Source organism: Capronia coronata (genome assembly GCF_000585585.1).
Source record: "Capronia coronata CBS 617.96 chromosome Unknown acBCG-supercont1.7, whole genome shotgun sequence".
In the NCBI taxonomy this organism is placed as follows: domain Eukaryota; kingdom Fungi; phylum Ascomycota; class Eurotiomycetes; order Chaetothyriales; family Herpotrichiellaceae; genus Capronia; species Capronia coronata.
The window spans coordinates 1,057,876-1,080,012 of NW_006912899.1; the positions used below are offsets into that span (position 1 = coordinate 1,057,876).

The 22,137-nt window shown below is 53.4% G+C and overlaps 7 protein-coding genes across 7 annotated transcripts; 4 read left to right on the forward strand and 3 right to left on the reverse strand.

Moving 5' to 3' along the window:
* Positions 1 to 1,446: 1,446 nt before the first annotated feature.
* On the forward strand, positions 1,447 to 2,868 carry A1O1_07948 (uncharacterized protein; the record flags this gene model as incomplete). The annotated part of the gene is made up of 1 exon (XM_007728814.1): positions 1,447 to 2,868. The coding sequence occupies one exon, from the start codon at positions 1,447 to 1,449 to the stop codon at positions 2,866 to 2,868; it is 1,422 nt and encodes a 473-aa protein (XP_007727004.1).
* A 1,023-nt stretch (positions 2,869 to 3,891) lies between these two features.
* Positions 3,892 to 5,787, reverse strand: A1O1_07949 (uncharacterized protein; the record flags this gene model as incomplete). The annotated part of the gene is made up of 4 exons (XM_007728815.1): positions 3,892 to 4,062; positions 4,150 to 4,477; positions 4,571 to 4,869; positions 5,008 to 5,787. 4 exons carry the CDS (start codon positions 5,785 to 5,787, stop codon positions 3,892 to 3,894), a joined length of 1,578 nt encoding a protein of 525 aa, XP_007727005.1.
* A 1,645-nt stretch (positions 5,788 to 7,432) lies between these two features.
* A1O1_07950 (uncharacterized protein) lies at positions 7,433 to 8,545 on the forward strand (the record flags this gene model as incomplete). Its single annotated transcript, XM_007728816.1, has 1 exon — positions 7,433 to 8,545. One exon carries the CDS (start codon positions 7,433 to 7,435, stop codon positions 8,543 to 8,545), a length of 1,113 nt encoding a protein of 370 aa, XP_007727006.1.
* A 1,251-nt stretch (positions 8,546 to 9,796) lies between these two features.
* Positions 9,797 to 11,422, reverse strand: A1O1_07951 (uncharacterized protein; the record flags this gene model as incomplete). Its single annotated transcript, XM_007728817.1, has 1 exon — positions 9,797 to 11,422. One exon carries the CDS (start codon positions 11,420 to 11,422, stop codon positions 9,797 to 9,799), a length of 1,626 nt encoding a protein of 541 aa, XP_007727007.1.
* Positions 11,423 to 13,744: 2,322 nt separating this feature from the next.
* A1O1_07952 (uncharacterized protein) lies at positions 13,745 to 14,485 on the forward strand (the record flags this gene model as incomplete). Its single annotated transcript, XM_007728818.1, has 1 exon — positions 13,745 to 14,485. The coding sequence occupies one exon, from the start codon at positions 13,745 to 13,747 to the stop codon at positions 14,483 to 14,485; it is 741 nt and encodes a 246-aa protein (XP_007727008.1).
* Positions 14,486 to 17,321: 2,836 nt separating this feature from the next.
* A1O1_07953 (uncharacterized protein) lies at positions 17,322 to 18,650 on the reverse strand (the record flags this gene model as incomplete). The annotated part of the gene is made up of 4 exons (XM_007728819.1): positions 17,322 to 17,923; positions 17,993 to 18,126; positions 18,207 to 18,488; positions 18,553 to 18,650. The coding sequence occupies 4 exons, from the start codon at positions 18,648 to 18,650 to the stop codon at positions 17,322 to 17,324; spliced, it is 1,116 nt and encodes a 371-aa protein (XP_007727009.1).
* Positions 18,651 to 20,068: 1,418 nt separating this feature from the next.
* On the forward strand, positions 20,069 to 22,023 carry A1O1_07954 (uncharacterized protein; the record flags this gene model as incomplete). The annotated part of the gene is made up of 6 exons (XM_007728820.1): positions 20,069 to 20,497; positions 20,564 to 20,583; positions 20,648 to 20,824; positions 20,877 to 20,970; positions 21,063 to 21,124; positions 21,195 to 22,023. 6 exons carry the CDS (start codon positions 20,069 to 20,071, stop codon positions 22,021 to 22,023), a joined length of 1,611 nt encoding a protein of 536 aa, XP_007727010.1.
* Positions 22,024 to 22,137: the final 114 nt, after the last annotated feature.

Consider the following 22,137-nt stretch of genomic DNA (forward strand, 5'->3'; position numbering starts at 1 on the left):
TGCATTGGCGTCGACGCTGTCTCGCGACTCTTTGTATCCCTGCCCTTGACCTTGACCTTGACCTCAACTTCTCCACCCGGTCCGGACATGCAGGGGAAGAAAGGAAAGTATCGACAGGAGAGAGAGAGAGAGACAATTGATGATGAATGGCATCATTCTCTCCCAGCTGGCAGACTCTGTACGACGACAAAGCTGATCGCTAAAAAAAAACAATAAATCCATCCACCGGGCGGCTCAGCCGGGCTGATGATTCGGTGGATGGACAGGATTCGAAATCCGACTGGGCCGAAAACAGAAGTGAATCCCCATCCGAGCGCCCACGTCGCTTTTCCACAGAGTTACAGAGGCAGATCTGTCAATCTTTCATCCCAGCTCCCTGGGTTTCCCATTTCCCTCACTTGTGGACACCTGTGGACACTGGACAGCAACTCACAAAGGAACCTCTGTGTCCCCCGGCCGTCGCAAGCCCACCATAGCAGGATATCCACCCACACTCCGGACTGGCACCTCCATTTGTTCATTTGTCCTTTTCATGGCAGCGCAGTTATTTCATCATGGCGTAGCTGAGTCCTCTCTCCCGTCCTCGTCCTCGTCCCCGTCCCGTCCTACACAAGGCACAACACCGCACGCACCACCTTGCGCCCCGAATTGACTTTTTCACTGCTTTCCACACGTGTTACCCGTTCGGCGTTCAACCCGGCCAGCTGGGATGACAGATTCCGGTTGTGTTTCTAGCCCTGGAAAACGCACGTCCCTTTTCCGCTTCTGTTTCCTCGATTTGGAGGTGGAAAAGGACGGCCAATTGTCGGTCACTCATTGTAGGTGATCCCAAACAGTACAATTGACAACCACACCAACCAGACACCAATCTAGGTCTGGCCGACTTGCTGGCTGTTTGGCTGGCTGGAGTCCAATTTACACAAAAGGGGATGATTGCTATGAAGTGCCCGCCCCTGATGAATGGAATGGCCCTGAAGGCTGAAGCTGGACCTGAAGCTGAACCCCTGCAGCAAATACGAGCTGAGTTCGGTACCTGCATTTGATGCAGTGGGCTCCAGCACCTACATACTTGGCCTGAGGAGCCGCCGCTCAGTCGTGTTACCACTGCACTTCCCACTGCAGCACTAAGATACTTGGCCACTGGTCACGACCATCTCGCTGCTCACTTGCGCCTCCACGTCTCTCGCTCCACCGTCGAAGTCGTCGGTCTGCTCTGCTCGTCTGCTCGTCTGCGATAACGGACTCTCACCAAGCTGGAATCTATCGGGCGAGACAGACAGAGTCGAGCCCCGTCTTCAAGACGTTGACTCTACACCCGTGACGATAGCATCCAAGACTTTGACTCTACCACCCGTGGCATAGCATCTTGTCGGCGATCATATACTCTCGTCGGCACGCTCCATCGTTTTACATCGACTCGCCGACTCCACGGCCCCTCCTGTCACGATGGTTCGAGCCTCGAGATCACTGTTCGCCATTGTCGTGCCCTTATTTGTCCTCGCCTTTCTGTTCTCGCATTCAAGTCGACATCGCCCCGAACCCACCCCTCCAGCAGAAGCAGAAGCAGAAGCAAAAGCAAAAACCCCAACCGACGACATTGTCCTCACGGAACAAACGCCTGAGGGACTTGCCACGACTGTCATCTCTAATGTCGATATTCTCCCCCCATCCCATCTACTCACAATTGACGACGATGGCCAACCCGTCATCGACAAGGAAGCATATCGCATCATCTATTCCAACTCGACCGTCAGCGGCAACTACTTTCCCATCTTCCTTGGTGGGGGCACAGGCTCCAATCCCAACATCATTCCGCATCCCACCAAATTCGAAGCCTGGATCGTCCTGGTGCAAAAGGTCCCCAGCAAGGCTCCCGAGGATTTCTCCTCCCAACTCATCTGCAACGCGGGCTTCCTCAACGACGTGCTGACATGCATGGCCGAACCCACTCCCTTGATGCTGGAGTCTACCAAGGGAACCTGCCAGGATGAATTGGGCCACTACAACTTCGAACATGGCCCACGAGACGCCCGGCTCTTCTACGGTCCCGTGGCGCCATATATTCTGTACGGCTCGCATTCCCAATATACCTGTCTAGGCATGTGGCTCCAAGACTTCCGCATGCTCCTAGATGACTACCGCATCGAAGCCGTGCTCGCCAAAGACTTTATCAAACCGACCGAGCTGCAACGCCCGCCGCCCTTCAAGGGCATCGAGAAGAACTTCTTCGTCTTCTGGGACATGGCGGGGGACATCTACCTGCAGAGCGACCTGGTCCCCAAGCGCGTCTTTGCGAAAGTCGACCTTGACGGTTCCATCGGACCAGACCTGGCTCCTCTCGCTGCCGATACCGACGACAAGTGTCTGGCGCGATACATGCCCGCGGCCGTCTTGGAGAAGTCGGCAATCCAGCAATCAACCAACTCGTTGGCCATCACGCTGTGTCGCCGCGCAGACCCGAAATGCAAGCCTACGGATCAAAACACGTTTGTTCTGACCTTGTTTCACTATAAAACCGCCTTTGACGGCCACAGCATCTATGAGCCCTATGTCATGCTGTTCCAGCGGGCCGCGCCCTTCGCCGTCCATGCCATCTCCACCAAACCGCTCTGGATTGCTGGGAGGTCGAAATTCTCCAAGTATAGCGGCAATGTTCATTGGGAAGATCGGACTGACTTGCCCGAGAACCATTCCGAGATGTTCTACGTGCGCAGTCTCACGTGGAGGTCTCATGGACAGAAGTATCATGGATACATCGACGATATTCTGTTCCTTGGTTTCGGCATTGAAGACTCGAGGCCGGGGGCTATTGATGTCGTGGCGAGTGACTTGTTGCAGGATCTGGGCTTTTGTGCGGACATCAAATAGGAAAGACCTTGGACAACGACAGGATGCCCGTGTTCGACCATGAAGGGCCGGCTCATGCGAAGGTGCAAAGTTGCAACTTGCAAGGATGGCAGGGATTGTTCCTGAGACGGGTCAAGTCAACTCCACCCCAATATCGACTTGTCAAAAGACATATTTCGTTTCCTTCCTATCACCGTTCGGACAGGTCGGATTGTTGGTCTTTGAGCGGCTCTTAGTCTACGGATGGCATTTTGACCATGTGCCAACAAGATATGCGAGTTCCAGGGATGACAGCGATGCTCGGCGGACAACTACGAAGAGATGGTCCGCGCCATCGTACAGGGACATTCATCACCAGGAACAGCAGCTGCACGGCGATATGAGCAGACCTGGCGGATCTTGTGCTCCCAGGACAGCAAAGTCGAAGTGCCACCCTTTTTTGGCGCCGCAAACGACCTGGATCTCCTATCTACAAGATGAGTTGCCTTGAACAATATCAGCTCGTCGCCGGCCGAGCCAGTTGAAAAAACGCGCTTGGCTTGTACGTGAGAGGGGTTCTAGGATCACACGGGAGACTGGTGTTGCGGAGTTTAGACCGGTGCATTGCAAAGGATTGTCCGAAGACAGCGATCGGTGTCTGGGTTTGGAGTTTCATGTACAACACGGCGATACAGCATATAGTAGGTATCCAGCCTACAGCGTAGGCAATAACGTCGCACAAGTCAAATGGTTGCAAATGTTATATGCTACATATATGCTACACAGATTCTGCGGTGGTCGAGTGTCAATGTCAAGTGTCGATGTCACGATCAAAGCCAATGTCAACACAAAGATCACTACCAGTATCAGTTCCAGCTCCGATGTCAATATGAGTTTCAATATGCATATGCATAGTACAACCTCTAAGGTGCCTTGGATATGTTTTGGCACTCAATCCGTTACATGTAATCTACAGTCCTGGTTCCATCTCGTTCAAACCTCAGTCAGAGGAACAGAATACCGCTGCCTCTTCTACCACCACCACCACCACCATCACGAATAGAATCATAACCCACAAACCCCCAAATCCTTCAACAAATCTCCAGCACGCACATCAATCGCCCCAGCCCTATTATCCTCAATACCAAACGTCACAAACATCACATCATCGATATATCCATGATATGTCTGACCGTTCGTCTTCCAAGCAATACTAGTCACGAAGAACATTTCCGCCTGATTTTCCGGCAATTCGCCATCTTGATCTTGATCTTGATGTTGTTCATGGGGTTTATCTTTACTTTGAGTTTGATCTTCGGCAACAGCAGCAGCATCGCGCTCTTCCAACCCCCTCCTTCTTGTTGTTGTTTTTGTTTTCTCTGCTGCAGCATGTTTGTCCGCCATCTTCTTATGTCCATGGAACCACATCGGTTTCTGCGAAATGGCATGCACCGCAAACGGCGCCGACGACCGCAACAGCACCACGTACGGCCGATAGACGTTGTGGTACGCGTAGTAGAATTTCTGCTGGAAGATGGCCATGATAAAAGTGTTTTCCTCGGTGGGCTTGCAGGCTGGGTCGGCGCGCGCGCAGAGCGTGATGGAGAGAGAGTTTGTGGCTTGGTGGAGGGAGGATTTTGTGGTGGAAGTACTTGTGCCTTGTCCTTTTCCTTTTCCTTCAGCACCGACTGCACCGACTGCACCGACTGCGTCGACTACGTCGCCGCCGCCGTCGCCGCTAGACACTTTCGGCATATACTTCGCCATACATGCCTCATCAGACTCAATCGCCAACACACTCATGTCCTCCCCGATCACGGCGCCGTCGTTGTCGAGTTGGGCGAAACTGCGGCGCGGAGCGAGGTCGTAGTGTGCGTACATTTGGCCGTGTCGGTCCCAGAAGACGAACCAGTTCTTTTCGAATTCGCCGAATGGGCCGGGGCGATGGAGCTCGGTTCCGGCGGAGAAGAGGACCGATGCTGGAGATCTTTTGATGGGGTCGATGTTGGTGTTGGACACGTCTTTTTCTTTGGGCGGTTGTTGCTTGGTGTCTTGAGGCATGTTGTCTGGATTCTTGTCTTGAGGCTTGTCTTCTACCTTCTTGTCTTCTTGAGGCTTGTCCTTCTCGTTCTCCTTTGCTTTGTCGACGGCTTCGATTTTGTCCGTCCCCTTCTCTCGAACAAGCCCTCTGAAATCCTGAATCCACTGTCCAAAACATGTATACCCCGACCGCGACCCATATATGATATACGGCACCTTTGGCCCATAAAACACCCTCGCGTCATGCGGGCCAGACACGCCATTAAACCATTCCAGCTCGCCCTTGCAGAGTCCCCCTTTGGTAGGTTTGACCGGTAACGTCTGCGGCGGGGTCGAACACGTCAAGGTATCGTCTTCGTCATTGAACACCGCTTCACAGACCAACTCGATCGCTTCGAAGTCGTCGTGAGAGCCGCCGCGTTCTTTCTGGGCCACGACGACCCAGGTGTCGGGTTTGCTCGGGTGTGGGAGGATGTTGGGGTTGAAGACCTTGAAGCCCGGGAATTCGATTTCGAAATAGTTCCCCTTTCGGCGCGACACGGAGAACACTTCGCGATATACGCTGGGCGGTTTTGCGGGGGCGGTTGAGACTCCATTCGAAGGAGGAAGAGGTTGGGGGTTGTTGTTGTCTTTCGAGGGAGGGAGAGGCTGAATCTGTGATGGTTCTTTCGGGGGAGATGCTTTCGAGTCGCCTTTCGATGGCACTTGTTGCGGAGTATTTGGTGATGGCAACGGTTGGAACCGACCACTGCCGGTACTGACAGGTTTGGCACTCGCTGTTGCGGTCGCACCCAGTCCTCCTAGACTGCTGCTGAAATGTGGAAGAGACCAGACCTGGTCGTCATAGATATATGTGAAATAGCCGATGATCAGGAATATTGCGGCGAGAGGGATGAACCTCCTCAAGGAACTGGCGGGCATTGCTGTCACATTTGGGGGATATCGTCGAGTGAGCAGTCAATATCACCGTCGACGTCCCCGCCGTCGTCGTCAGTATTCCGTTGTCGCCGCCGTAGTCAATGTCGTCAACGTCGTCCTCCCAGTCAAAGCGCTATACGTATTGTCGTCAACCGGATCGAGAAGGTCGCCAAAAGTCCGGCCCGTGTTGGTCCTGACGCGCAGTCCCTGGTTCAGTCCGGTAGCCAGGAAGGCCGGAAATGCAGAATGCCCTAACTCCCAACGGGCGAGATGAGGACCGGTCGCGTTTGCCTCTGGGGCGGAAAAGAGACCAGCGCTGAAGCGGACTCCGGAGACTTCCTCAGAAGCGAATGAACGTCGCTTGGAGATGGTCGTGTGCCTGTCTGCCTCTGCGTCGAAAGATAGATGGGCGGACAATCAATCACAACCACGGATACAACACAACCCAGGGTTGGTCTGTTGGGGAACGATGGCAGATTTCTTGAGATGCAGGCCTGGACTCGACTCAACAACTTGAAGTCGTGTTGCCCAAAGTATCTCTGGATAGACTATTGAATTGGCTGCAGCAGGACTCAGACAAGCATAGGTAGCTACATAACATGTCAGACAAGCATGGGCTAGGTACATACGGGGATGCAGTTCTGACTGTAGACTCGCACATATGCATCAGTCAGTAACGTCGTTTTCTGCGAGGCTCTGCTTGCATGGCGTTACGCTACGGAGTGTAGTGTATCGAGACTCAATAACCATGCATTCTGAACAGGGCTGGCTGCATCTCCGTTAGAGTCTGGAGAGAGGCGGGAAAGGGGACGGCGGTTGCATTCGAGAGATACGATACCTGTACGGACAGATAGAGGTTCAAGTTGGGGGGTTTAGGTTGCAAAAGGCTGATGGATCATCTCCGACTGGTTGCTGATCTAAGACATTGGTGCATTGGCGGCCGGAACGCAGCATGAGAGACCGGGGTTCATCTTTTCTGTTCTGTATATCCTTGTTCTTTCTTATTCTTATCTCATTCCCCTGCAGCAATCCGGGCCGGAGTGGAGGCGTCTAAGAACCCAGGAACATGGACATGGGTATGGATGGGTATGCAATCCCTGCTCGCCGGTCTTCGTCTCGTCTCGTCTCTAATGCAGGTACTCTGGACGCGACGCCGATCCTGGTCCCATCTCTGCATTCATTGTCCGCCATTATCGACGCCACCGAATATCGTTGCCAGCATGATTTAGGCATGGATTGGCAGCAATCACACTCCGGTGCTCACCCCTCGAATGATTGCAGCTGTGTTTGCCATTCATTGTTCTTATCGTCTCCATACTACACAGTCAGATGAATTGGCTGACTGATTAGATGCGACTTGCAATCACCACCACCAAGAGGAATCTCGGACACGCCGCTTAGCAGTTTTCATGGCACAGCAAAGATCTTGTCGCCATTTCTGATCGACGCCACATTGATCCATTATCGTGTTCTGTGGTAATTGTCCGTGCCATTGAAATACATTTACGGCGTCTCTGTCAATCCAACTCGTCAGCCCATCAGCCACCCTTTTTGATATTTTGGTGTCTCGCCAGCTGGGGATTGTTCCAGCTCTCGTCAACTTCTCCTGGCAGACCCAACTCTTGAACTTCTAACAACACAACTCAATATGGCCTACAAAGAATGGTCGCCAAACGGCGGACGAAGACCCAGCTATCGAATGTGGGTCATCGTCGCCATTGCCTTCATTGTGCTCTTCTTCATCACTCCATTGGACAAGATTCGGACTCTCAGACCAGGCTCAGAATCGATCAAGCAGCTCGAGTCCTATTCGTACAAACTGCCAGACGAGATGCACCCAGCCGGTCCCAATGGTGGTGAACAACCTCGCATCGGCTTGGTCAGCATGGCTTATGGCGACGACACCTCGGTCTATGATCGAGCAATCCAGTCTCACGCGCGCCATGCCGCCCGGCACAACTACCCATTGTTCGTTCTACGCAGAGAGATCGCCGAAGGCTATTGGAGCAAGACTCTGTACCTGATTTCGCTGCTGATCCAAGAACTATCGAAACCCGAAGACCAACGCCTGGAATGGCTCATGTGGTTCGACGCCGACAGCGTGGCCATCAATCGCGAAATCCCGCTGGAGGTCTTTTTGCCGGACAAGGCTGATGCTACCTTCGACGACACCAATGTCGTGATTGCCCATGACAAATGGGGCATGAATACCGGCATTTTCTTCACCCGCGTCCATCCCCGGTCGGTCACGATCTTGACCAAGGCGTTCGGATATCCCATCTGGAAGCCCGACGAAGACTTGAAACATGCCTACGACCAGAGAGCGCTCGATCTGACACTCTGCTCGGCCGAGTTTCAACGCAACGTCCTATGGGTGCCCCGGCCGTTCTTCAATGCAAGACACGAGGAGGTGGTGCCTGGCACCATGTTTGTGCATTTCTATTCCGACGTCAAGCGACCCGAACATATGCTGGAATGGCTCGAGAAGTCCGAAACCGGTCAGGACGCAGATATGCAGATCGCCTACAACGACTCCTACTATCCACCTCAGGTGGAGGAGTTCTGGAACGCCGCCCGTGAATGCCACAACCTGGTCAAGGTCGGGCAGGAGTCCATCAAGGCCGTCCAGGACGAAAGCCTCAAAAAGGTTCTCCAGGAGAACTGGGACCGTCTGGACAATGCGTGTATCTGGAAAACCGAGGATGTGCCTGCTCTGAAGGGAATCATCGAAGAAGTCAAGCTTGCCACTCAGTGGACATGATCGACCGACAATTGCTACTGGTGTCAGTGGCATGTCCCACCGGACGTCCGTGATCTGGTCTGATCTAGACACCGGTCAAGCAACTCCGTCGCTGTCTGGTCCTGCCAGAAACATTCTTGACCTTCACAATTCCGGGCCGCAGATTAGTAGCCGGACAGCCGTGATAGAGTCCCGTGACACAAGGCCGGTCCGCTAGCACAACGGTCCACACCGGGCGCCCATCACGTCTGCTAGAGATTCGGCATACCGGAAATTCCATCCCGGTGCAAGACACCCATTCCGGAGCCAATGGTCGGTTGAGTGGGTCAAGGCAATCAGAGGCGTGGATCCGCCTTGCCGGTCCTCTCTCTCTCCATCAGCAGCCCACCATAGTACTTATTCTTTGGTCGCCGTCGTCCTGAGCAGGATATGCTGATCGGTTCGGATGATTGCTCGGCTCGGTCTTTTGACATCTGGCGACAGATGCCGCCGACCCCTTTCTGATGGGCCAGATCCAGCGCGGCGGCGTTGCGGTGTCCGAATCTCCTACAGTCCTGTCATCGCCCTCATCGGCCCTCCTCTCGGAGATGATTGGGTCAAGACCGTCTCGGCATGGTCAAGCCAGCCGTGGACGTCGTCGTCGTTTCGGCATCAGCCACGGCCCTTCTGGGAGGGCACCGGCGACTGACAGCCTCAGGATCCAACTCTTTTTGCTGAAGGTCGTGGCTATTGGGATTGGATTCCTTTTAGTCTAATACTCCGGCTGACTGGGTCCATGTCACAATATGAGCGTGGGAACAGCGTTCCTTTCATGCATTTAGCGGGCTTGTGGGTGTTCTAGAACACAATCTTCAATACTAGTAGGATCTGTTTAAACTCTAATATAGCATCTTGAATTTCATTTAATCAGTACATGACGGAGACTTGGAACCATGAAGTCGATTTCATTCTGTTCATTAAATACCTAGGTACTGTTCATATATGTATTAGACATTCCATTCCACTTGGATGTCTTGCTCTCGCTACCATGACGTCTGAACAACGTCGAGCCACACCGGCCCACTTAGGCTTGGGCATCGGCAAGATATATTCAATGTATGACTCCTATGTCTGACTCCAATATGTAATGACTGTCGCTGAAGGATAGCTGATGTAGCTCCCTCATGTAAGAAACGCTCGAGATTCATGATATGATGGGGCCATGATTGCCCAAAGTTCCAAAACATCCTAGGTCTCTAAGAGTCCTAGGTCATCCACACCATCAAGATGACTTCAAACCCTGACGAAACACAGTTCCTCGATCTTCTTGACAAACTTGACGCACCGGCCCTCGACTTCTCGCGTCCACACATCTGCCACACACAGACACAGCGTCAGGCTGATGGCCCAGCCAATGAACAAGACGACGAACCAGACGGTATTGGTCGTGTCCACACCCTCGACGCCCATCCCCCACCAGATATACTGCGGGATCATATAGCCGACAGCATGCAACACGGGCCCATGGGTGAGATATAACCCGAAGCTGATCTTGCCCATGTACTGGGCAATATCGCTGTTGAGCAGCCTCCGCCAATTGGACGTCGAGTCGTACGACCGGGCAAGGAGCAGAAGCAACAAGGCCGTGCCGAGGTTGGGATAGAACTTGTCCTTCCGCTCCATCCACTCCGGAATGAGCATGTTGAGCGTTTGGTACCCGATGGCCGTTTCGGTCGGCTCGCAGCCCCAGATCGGGTAGGACAGGAAATAGAAGGCGACCAGAAACCAGAATGTGCGCACATACGCCCGCAGCGTGGTGGGCGGGGTGATCTGGATCCATGCCGAGCTCGAGGTCGAGCTCGACTTGCCGCTGCTGCTGCCTATGAACTGGGTTGACGGCGACCGTGACGGCGGAGCCAGCAGACCACCCATGGTGGATTTCTTGTCCTTGTCCGACTCAGGGTCGCCCATGATCATGTTGATCTGGGCGACGATCCCGCCGAGCAGGTATATCCACACCTCCCAGTGGTTCCAGAGGAAGAACAGGACGGTCATGCAGCAGAGCATGGTCAGGCGGATGTAGGTCCGGCACTGAGCCGTGGCCATCAAGACGAAATACAGACACAGCGAGCCCCGCATCTCCGCCAGGATGGACCACAGGTGCTGGTCGATGAAGGGGTAGTATGCCGTGGTTGGCAGGAAGATGTTGGTCAGTTGGAACATCTCGCTGGCCCAGTATCGCAGTTGGGCGTAGTAGCTGGCCATCAGCTCCGGCTTGGGCTCCTGCCAGACGCCGGGAAACAGTTTCTCATGGTCGTCGAGGTACGGGCGGTTATGCTCGTAGAAGCCGAAGTGGATGTAATGGGTGAACAGCAACGTGATGATGAACGTCGGCAGGTACAGTCGAAACGCTCGCCGGAAGAGCGCCCCGGAGATGTTGACAAAGGCTTTGGTCTGTGATGCCTGGTCATGGCGGTCGAGGATCTGGAAGAGCCGTAGAGACGTCAAGTAGCCGGCCACGGCGAAGAAGATGTGTGCGGTGAACCCGGAGTGGATGTATCGAATGATGGGCAGCTCCAGGAAATACGTATACCGCTCCGTCGTCCCGTACGGCTTGTAGCCCAGATCACTGAATGCAAATGTCCAGTGGAAGGTAAATACTTTGAGAGCCGTCAGGCCTCGGAGACCGCTGAGATAGCTGGTGGGAAACCTCTTGGGCGGTGGGCCCGAGTCGCCGAAGCAATACGACCGTACTGCTTGAGGGGTGAAGCAGTAGGCAAATCGTTTGCTGAGTTTCAAGGCATTTGAAGGTTGGAGAGACGATGCTGCCTTGCTGATGAAGTGCTTGGACGCCCCTCGATGTGAAGCGGATGAGAAGGCAGGGTCCTCGTAGTCTGCGAAGAGCGCTTTCTCTTCCATGACGACCTAGGCCTCAGACACCTAGACCTAGGTACGTAGATAGTCCCAGATGCACCTTATGGTGGTATGGCAAGAGCATAAACAGAACTAGTCATTCAGACACTTGCTCCTTGCAGTTGGACTTTTGGACGAGCACGACTTCAAATTAGGGGTAAGGGGATAGGGGACGGGACGGGGTGGGACGAGGTTGGCTGTCGTGTACCACGAAGTTCAGGTAGAGACGACGATAATGGAAATCAAGTACAAGACATCCAACAGGGTCAACCCAGGCTTCAAGAGTGTCGTACGTGTTAAAACCCGGACTTTAGACCGACATCACCGTCGTGTACAAGCTCCTCACCAGCCCGCATGGTCACTCTCCTGTGGAAATATGAACGAGAAACGATAAGGTACCTTGATCTTTCATTTCCCCTACGGACGTCGCATCAAGTGTTGGGCCTGTCCGCGTCACCCTCGTGCATGTTCTCCCGGATGCTACCCACAGCATCACTTTCCCCTGCAAGCTTGGTGGACAGACAGTAGCTCTGAAGAAAGATGCACATGTCGCCGCAGGGTTTTCCGTCAAGCTTTTGTCTGGTGGTCTGGTTGAACCCACCCCGTGCGGACTAAGGTACGCACGAGGTAAATTTGATATGAAGACCTACCGTAAGGTTCTAATAACCGCTAAGACTGTCATTAGCGACGTGGAACCTCCGGTCCGGAGAGGGCCCGGTCGAGAAATCGCGCGAGTCCACTCCGTTTGCCAAGGAGCCGGGAATTTTGCTGAAGAAATCTGTAACCAATACTGCATGAGGTCTCCAAGTCCCGCCATTGCCGGTCTGAACTTTGGCAGAGATTGTTGACGGAGATCCTTTGCTCCAACATCGTGCATAGAGCAGATCAACTCTTGTAACCACAGGCAAATCTGCAGCCGTGATTTCAGGAGAAGTGCGAGAACGGCCCGTCACGTGCTGGAAGTCACGTGGAGATAGTGGAGGTACGGAACCCTACCTCCAACTCTCCGTCAAGGTATTCGAGCCTGAAGTGCAATATGATATTGCTGCGGAGTAGGGGAAATTGTAGCGAAGCCTCCTCCAACTAGAACGTCATGTCTCCGCCTCCGCAGTGGCCGTGTATCTTGTACATCAAGTGCTGCGTATGGCATATCAACTCCGCAAATTCAACGGGTACGCAGCGTCCAGGTACTCTGCCAGCGTCAACATGGTCATCATCCCTTCGAGCACAACTTCATGCAGGATGTGCGGCGGATGACTCGAAGAACGTCCAGTTCAAACAGGTCGTCCAGCCAGCGGCGGCTAATCGATTTCGAGTCGTCGCGTTTCGGCCTGCGCTCTCTGGCACTTCCACACCCCAATCCTGTGTGCAGTCTGAATCTGACACTGTTGGTGCGCTGGACATGATTTCAGGCGCCAACCTCGCATAGCACCACTGCTGATATAGCCTCGTGGCTATATTTCGGTATAAATGGCTTTCAGACGCAATTCCTCGAGGTCGACGGGTAAGCCTATCCTTCATACTTTCGTGCCTCTCTACGTACACAAAGACTCGTGGCTAACACGCGATTTTCCTCGGCATAGAGGATCACAACATAGTACCTCCACTGGAACAGGACGGCTGTCCTCAGCAAAGCCTATCTGCCGCATTTCCCTCAGAGTCGCCTACATTCGGCTACCTCCAGTCTGACTTCCCTGGGTCCAGAGGGCAGAAGCGGTCGCGTAACACCAAGCATGGTCATTCACACAAGCGAGCGAGAACCGATCCCGACCCAGTGCCACAGATTCTGAGCAAAGAAAACTTGCGGAAGCACACCAAGAGAACTGGCTTCATGAACTCTGAATACAGCTCTCGTTCAAGGGGAAGGGGCAGCAAGCGGTCATCGTCTTCACATTCAACGATCACAGCGACCGACGTGACTCAAGAGAGTGAGTCGGGACGCTCTCACACGTCTTCCGGCATCTTAGCCCAGTACCGCTTTGTTGTACTGAAGGCCGCAATGGTTTACATTGAAGCCCGTCCACCGCCGAGCGAAGTTCAGATTCAAATTGATTCCATCATCGGCGCAGAATCCTCCCTGGAAAGAAAGGAAGAGCTATCTGCAATAGCTGGTGACTTCCGAGATGGATTCATAAAAGTCCTTGACAGAGCTGTGGGAGAAGATGACTGCGTCGAGCTTCTCCATGTCGCCCTTTCAGCCATGGGTTATAGCGATAGCCTGATATTTGCGAGGAAAGCAGGTACTTTCGTCCACTCACTGGCACCATCACTGGCTCACATTGACTTCCAGATTGGCGACCATGCCTAAAACCTCGCTGCCCGATCACCATGGTTTTGGATTTCATGGATGAACCCCCGCGTGATGAGGAGCCTTCCGCAGTTCGACCAAGGAAGCGGCAAGCAGGGGCCTCTCCCATAACTCCCAGTACTTCTGCCGCCGGTACCATAGGCCAAGGCAACCCGGAAGAGATGGAGGTTTCGTCCATGGAGCAACGTCTGATATTTCAAAAGGCTAATGTTAACCCTCAGACAATGCCGCCGCCTCCAACTCCGTCTACAGGCAATACCAGCAAGGACGTCCTCGTCAAAACACCTTGTCCAGACATCACTATTGGCCTCGATGATATCTTTGTGGTCAAGAAGCTCAAGTCACAAGGTCTCAGTAACACCAGAGCCAATTACGTACTAGACAAGCTCCAGCAACAAACTACACATCGACACTTGAGCGCCCCGGAGCCACTTTTGTGTTCGGAGCCCACCCAACGAGCATATCAGATGAGATTTCCATTTCTGATCGTTGAGGGGAAGTCGTACGCAACCGGGAAGCCTATCTTCGAGGCGCAGAATCAAGCTGCTGTTTCTGGCGCCGGAGCCCTGAAAATTCTACATGATCTTGCAGACATTGCAGCCCGGGCGGCCACCTCCACCGTTTCTGCTGATTCCACGTCTCCTGCTACCAATCTCGGCAAGAAAGGCCACTGGTGTTCTCAATCTGCACAGAAGGGCCGTCTCATGAGCTCTGGGCTCATTACACCACTTTGGAGGAGGACGTTCGCATGTTCAAAATGAGCATTGTCAAGTCCTGTCACGCAGCCATTCGAGACGGAGTGTTGGATTTTCTCATTGCCTTGGACAATGTGATGAGGTGGGGCAGTGCTGACTTTCTGGTTGCCATCACGAAACAGCTTGAAACGGTTGCGATGCGCCTCCGACCCGCCGACGAAGAGCCTTAGAGCATGTCCAGTACTGATGTGCCTGTCTATGTCTACGTTGATTCGGACAGGAGACAAGCACATGCCTTAACAATTCACCTATATCAGCCCAAGGACCCCTACAAGCTGGATAAACTCCGTGTCACACACACTATGATCAGTATCCCAAACCACACAGCTCACCAGAGGAGAGATAAATCAGGCCGGCAGCATTGATGATCCACCCGATGGGAGTTTCTGACTCGGTACCCCTCGGTGCCGCGGCTTCAGAGTTAAGGAGGCTAAGACGCCAGGAGTCGAAGTCGGAGTTGTCTCAAACAAGAGAAGGTACATTTCCCAGTGCGGAAAACCAGCGATCCTCGTGACGCCCCCAGGTGTGGTTCGGTCGCCAACCACAGCTGCTCTTAACAGAGTCGACACCACCACAGACGGGAAATACGCGGTCCGGAACGACTAACTATTTCAGACTTTGGGCCACAAAGCATCTTCAGTCTTTTCTTCGTTAGTGGTACCCTCGGCACAATGTCTGACAGACCTCAGAGAGACTGGTTGAGGCAAGCTGGCAGCAAATGAATGTGAAGTTCCTCCATCTAGAATCATCCGGCAGGAAACCGTCGGCTGGCAAAGAAGACGAGGACAACATGGTAAAAGACGTTGTCCACCGGGATGCCGGCTTGGGTTTTGTATCTTGTTCCTCGCGGTCCTATGTGAAGCACTGCAACATGGCAGCGATGCCAGCACATCAGTCAGGTCGGTGGCCATCCCATACCTATGCAAGCCATGCATATACATAATCAATCGATTGGATGTGCAGACGCTGCCAGAATTGCTGCCTGTTGAACGACAGGGAGTCATACCAGGCTGAGGACAAATAGGGGGTTGTCTTGACTAAGCTAGGCCTTGGACCAACGATTTCAAGTCAAAGGAAGGCTCTCCAGGCCGGGGTTCAGGAGGCTAGGGTCCTAAGGGAGGGGTGGTTTGACATTTCCCCAACATCTCCATGCCAGACATCTGTCGCAAGGTCAACCCACCAACAATCCAATGTGCTGGTACCAGCCCGCCAGGGATGCCATAACTTGGAACAGAGGATTACCGTGATGTCGCTTGATCGTTGCTCGTCAACTTCTCGACATCATGGACAGCGACTCCCTCACTGATCGTCTCACTGAGACCAAAGACGACGATCTCACCGACCGCCTCACCGGACCCCTTACCGATTCCTTCACCAATCCTCTTACGGATAGAGAAAGCACTGTTGGCGCCGACACGCAACCTCCCGAAGACGAAGACTCCTTGAAACGATATCTCCGCGACCGAGGAGTCGACATCGATACATTTCTCGAGGAGAATAACCGCGTCGTAATTCCCGTCGAGGAAGACTGGACCGTCCTGCTAGATTTAAGGAGGCTTGTTAAAGCCATACCGGCGGATGCGCCTGTTGACCAGACTCTCAAAGACTTTGCAAAACAACTCAAGGAGGAACATGAGCGGCAGAAAAGGAAGTCAGACGCATCCTCTTCGAGGTATTACATGACAACGGACTTTCCCTACACCGTTTCTGGAAGTCTGCTTGCATTCGTCCGCAGCGAATCGTCAATATCCCGCCATGCAATGACATCTACGGTTCTTCCTTACCTCTTTGACCGCATCGCCGCCGCCCAACCGCTAACGGAAAACTGGTGGACAGTCCGTCCGTGGACGACAAGAGGTTTGAGAGTCACGATGAACCGCAGATTCCCAGTCAAGGGCATAGCAATGTCTCTCTGAATCCACAAATCAAGCAGGGTGACGTGATTCCAGCCTCGGGAAGAGGTGTGAAGCGGCCATTCATATTCCAAGAGGCCAAGACACGCAAAATGAAGCGGCTGGATGAAACCCATGTCCGCAAGAGTGCACGTCTTCGCAAGGAACGGGTGCCAAGTTGAGCGGAAGTATCGAAGTACAATGAGGTTCCCTCCAAGGCAACAATAGGGGCCCTTGTGAGTATGAGTCGACATATGGCGCGCTCGGAAAAGCTGCATGAGGACTGCACGAACATTTCCTTGCATTGCAATCCTTGCATTTGCAACAAGTGACATTCGACTCAGCGGTGAATGTGGTGAAAGCAAATGGGCCCAGCCACCGCAAGATTGCCAGTTGTGTGGTCATGCCTCATGGCCTTTCCAGTGCCAGCACTATCGTACTCGAGGGCTTTCATTGGCGAAGAAGAAGAGCAAGCGACAATCCTTCCGGGATCTTCTCTTCGATAGGCAACGTCAACAATACGAAGTTGGCTGTACAATAGACCATACTACAAGAACAACAAGAAGCTGTGACGCATCTCCCGAACCTCGATCTTCGGTATCGGGAATGGGTTCGGCCTGGCGGCTAGTTTTTTGAATACTATACTGCATTGTCCCATGGCGAGTCTTGCCCTTAGGGAGCTCAATATATACTGGAGCCAGAAAGACTCGCCCCGACCGTGAAGGCTCACGAGCAGCATCTATGCCTATCACTCTATTCCATCATAACGGGTATAGTCATTCAGAGTCGGATCATGATTCGTAACTGGCAGTTGTGCCAGTGCACGGCGCTGACGTCTGATTTGGTCTCCGAAAGCGCCTTAGATTTTCCATATTCTCCTAGCAATGCTGGAGGCAGGCTCGCCCTCGTCGGCATTGCTGGACGTGGTCATACTTTTCGATCACGACATGTCACCGCTTTGCCTCGGTGCCTTCTCCCCCAGTATAGGACACCTCGGGTTTCGTCTCATGGTCCGTCACATCGAGAGCAGAGCCATGATCCGCTGGCCATTGCGGACTATCGATGTTGAAATCTGCCACAGTGCATTTCCCGGGCGGAAAGTTGTCCGAGTCGAAGTCGAGATTTTCAGTATCCCAGGGATTGCGAGGCCTGCTCGGATGACGGCGGGGCGGGAGATTGGAATCGGAGTGCGAGGCGGTCTTCTTGGTGCCATTGCGGCTGGTGAATCTCTGCAACATGGGGAAGATCTTGCGCAAGAAAACCCAGATGCCCGGGAGACAGGCGACATAAACGGCGACCGACGCTTCGCGGAAGTACCAGTACATGTAGACATAAGAGGCGAGTGATGGGGCGATGCAGTAGACCGCTCGAGTGATGGCGGCGGCGATGACGAACAATCCCATGCCGAAAATGAAACCTAGAACGAACCTTTGCTGAATGGATACGCGGGCCTTCATGACGGGAGGGACGCCGAATGCCAGGATCAAAACGTCGCTCGAAATGTTCAACACCGCATTGATGATTTGGTAGTCTCGATAGGTCGCGCATTGGGCTGGTCAACGACAACCTTGGTCAGCACATCAATGCAATCTGGTCGCCGATCTGAATCTTGCACACTCACGGTTTTGAGGAGGAACTGCCCAGTACTGCGACAGGGGGCTGCAGATGAGGAAGAGAGACAGCTCGTCGCCGAGGAATGCGCAAACAACCCAGATGGTGAGGGCCCAAAGCGACCGACGCTGGCGAATACCATCACTACCTCGAACCCTCTCGAATCAGCAAGGCCGTCCAACCGTACGGAATCAACCGAAGCGAACTCGTGAGGCACAACTTACGTGATGCGCGCATAGAGCACCAGCATGGCAGCCTTCATGCTCCAAATGGTAAGGACCATGGCATGCTGGGACACAAAGACCCATTTGCTCCCGCGCACTCGGTCTGCCTTGCTCTCGGGTGTAAGACCTTGTAACTCCTCCTTTGTCATAAGATTGCAGCCGTCCCCCACCGCGATCTTGTACAGCGACACACAGAGAAGCGTGTACCACACCAGACCGAAGGCGATGAAAGCGTCGTCGAGGTCCAAATGTCTGTATCCTGTATGTCGGATCTTGCCCGCGCTGTCGCAGGGGAAGAATGTCAAAGTTCGTCCATTGTCTCGTCGATCGCTCGAGGGGCACCTACAGTCGCGCAAAGATGCAGATGACTCCCACGCCGTACAAAGTCCACGCTTCCGGGATGAAGCCCGGCTTCGCCGCAAGGCCTGCCACGCCATAGTCCATGGTGTTGTTATTGTTGTCGTCTGCGGAGGTCGCAGGGCGAAAAGATCGCGGTCGCGGTCGCAGTCTCAGACATGATAGACAACAGATGGCCAGAGAGACAGACGTCGCAGGAGACCTTCCATCCTTGCTTGGATATGGGTGCCAAGTGACAGTTGAAGGTCTTTCAATATTTCCCAGGCCGTGGTCGCTGATGTCAGTCAATAGTGTGACAATGATAGCAGCCAGTCCTGGCTTCGCTCGGACTCTATACTAGTAGGCCAGTGGGGGTGGGATCAGAGACTGAACGATTGAGCTGACTGGCTCGCTCTGTCAAGCGGTTGGCAACGATACTAGGATTTCGGCAATCTGAGATCCTTCGGTTCCAGGGTCCAAGCGCAATCCTACCAATAACCCAGCATGGCGTGCTTGTTTAGTTGTTGTTGAAGGGTCTGGGACAGCGGAGAGATCCAAGCGTCGTAGACACGCACCTCAGCCTGGCCTGGATCATTGTATGTGATGTGGTCACTGACCGTTTGTGGACTCCAAACACCTCTTTTTGGCTTGGACGATACCCCGGCCGGAAGTGCCAGATGATGAGGTGGCGTCCGAGCCATGGGGAAAGGAAAATGGCATCACTTTGTATCAACGCCGTGTACAGATCTTTGATAATGTCGACTGAGGTGTGCCACGGGAAGAGGAAAAGCCCTGATCCGGGGATGGATTGAGATCCTGGGGCAGATGCGCAAAGGCCCGCAGCACCGTTGAAAGCCCTGCATTATCACTTGTTTGTGCCTTGCCCTTAGGTACCGGTATCGTGGGAGCAGACAGCAACGTCCATGTCAAGTAAGTACAGTCGGTGGGAATAGCAACTGCGAGATCTTATTACCCGTTCTCTGGTGCAATGTTTTACCAAATTGATTTGCACGCCGGGGGAAATCAGGAGACTCTTCTCGACTTGGACCAATGGTCAGAAGCGTTGAACTTCCAGGCCCGAGATTCAATTAGGCGGCTCCTTAGGCTAGACCAGAAAGAGAAGGTCTTATCCGGCGGGCGACCAACGAACAAGTGATCTGGAACTGGAAGACAAAAAACAACATCAAACAAGATCAAATCACATCATATGAGATGTGATAACAAAGTGACATCTTGATAACCCTACACCCTTCACTCCTTCTTCAACAACCGACCGGACAAGATAGGAGTCATCAGTATTATGCCATGCAATCCAGACTGGCGTATAGCCGTCCGTCTTGCCTCCTCCACTGCTTCCACACGATGGGGTTCTTCGTTGAACGTCGTGGATGTCCATGTAGGTCTTAATGCTCGTTCTCAGAGCTGGGCTCATTTCTCTCGCGTCTCTCATGTTATAACCCCTGTTGTAACGCTGTTGACTGCCGTCTTGCTCTGCATGTGTTGTTTTCACCATTCAATATCTCACTATGGCCGACCAACACAAAGAAGCCCCGGAATTGATCTCAAGGGAACCGTCGCACCCTGCAGACTTCGGAGTTATTAACGCTTCCGGACATGCTCAAGAGCTATCCCGCAACTTCAACCTTGTCTCCCTTGCCGGTGTTGGGCTGGTTGTCGGCAATGTCTGGCCGGCCATTGGAGGTTCCATCCTTGTCGCCATCTTCAACGGCGGCCCGCCCGGGGTCCTCTACGAGTTCATCACCGTATCGGTGTTCTATTGGATCGTCGCAGCTTCCATCGCCGAGTTAGCTTCAGCTATTCCCTCCTCGGCAGGCGTTTACCATTGGGCGAGTGTCACGCCGGGGAAACGATGGGGTCGAGTGATTGGCTTCTTCGCTGGGTATTGGAACTGTCTCGCTTGGATCCTGGGGGCTGCATCGATGACCTTCATCTTTGTAAGTCAAGATAGCCAGGACTGATTTACCTGCACATGCGCTAACGGATCGCTTGTGGTACGACAGTCTAACACTGTAGTTCAAATGTGAGTGACCCCCTGCTGTCCCAAGTCGCACGAGGACGGAAACCCTGATCAACCATCTTACCAGGTATGCTCTCAAGCATGTCGAATTCGTTGCCCAACCATGGCACGTCTTCGTCACCTACATTATCGTCACCTGGATTGCATGCGCCGTCGTCTGCTCGTTCAACTCGGCCATGCCGCATCTGAACACTGCAGGCATTTTCTTCATCTTGGGTGGCTTCGTGATCACTCTTATCGTGGTGTAAGCAATACTGCTTGTACGCATGCAAACCGAGTCTGATCTGCATTACTAGGACCGTTATGCCAGGCATGTCCGGTCGCCCGGGTCATGCATCTTCCTCTTTCGTCTGGACGGAATGGAAGGCTGATATTGGATACCCGGACGGAGTAAGTCCTTCTCTGACTCGGTCTAACAGCCTTCCACCTCAAGCCTCATCCTGTTCCCCCGCCAAACAGCGCTCTAATCAGACTGTTCATAGTTCGTTTTTGTCGCCGGCATGCTCAACGGCGCCTTTTCTGTTGGCACACCCGACACGACCAGGTCAGGAACCCTACTTTTCCAATTGCTTGGTCTGTGACCAGAGCACCTCGTTGGCTAACGTCTACTCTAGTCATCTTGCCGAAGAAATCCCCAATCCACAACGAAACGTGCCGATTGCCATCTTCTGCCAGATGAGCATTGGTTTCATCACTGGACTCGCCTACCTCATCGCCATTCTCTACGCCATCCATGACTACGACGCTCTCTTCTCATCGCCTTATCCCATTGCCGAGATCTACCGCCAGGCCACGGGATCTGCAGACGGCGCGATTGGGTTGCTGACGTTGGTCCTCATCTGCATCGGAATCTGCATCTGTGGCCTCTACATCACATGCGGCCGCACTCTTTGGTCACTAGCCCGAGACGGGGCGACACCTTGTCCCAGAGTGTTTGGCCGGGTCTCCCCCAAGCTCGGGATGCCTTTCAACGCCACGATCATTATTGCGGTGCTGGTCACAGTCCTCGGCGCCATTTACGTCGGATCCACCACGGCATTCAATGCTTTCGTGGGGTCCTTTGTACTCATGTCGAGCTCCTCCTACGTCGCCGCCATCCTACCTCACCTTCTGACCGGCCGGCGCAGCATCGAGGTGTACGGCCCGTTCAGACTCAAAGGTGCTCTGGGCTTCATCTTCAACGCGATCTCTTGTGCCTACCTAATTGTCTGGTTCGTTATTTACTGCTTCCCTTTTGCGCTCCCTACAAATGCGCAGAGCATGAACTACGCTTGCTTGATCTGGGGCGGGTTCACGATCTTCATCGCCGCGTGGTGGTTCTTCGGAGCGCGTCGGGACTATCAAGGTCCGCCTGTCATCACGAACGGCGGCCACGTTATTTCGGTTGATCCTTTGGAAAAGGTGGATTTCGCGGCGCAAAATGCAAGCTTGAAGGGAGTGTAAGTGGTATTCGGGGTGACTTCTCAATGGGAAATGTGTTTGAATATATAGGCACGCAAGCAATCACCAACATGTGTGAATATGGAGGGCGCTGCAACAAAAGTGAAAAGTTTGAGG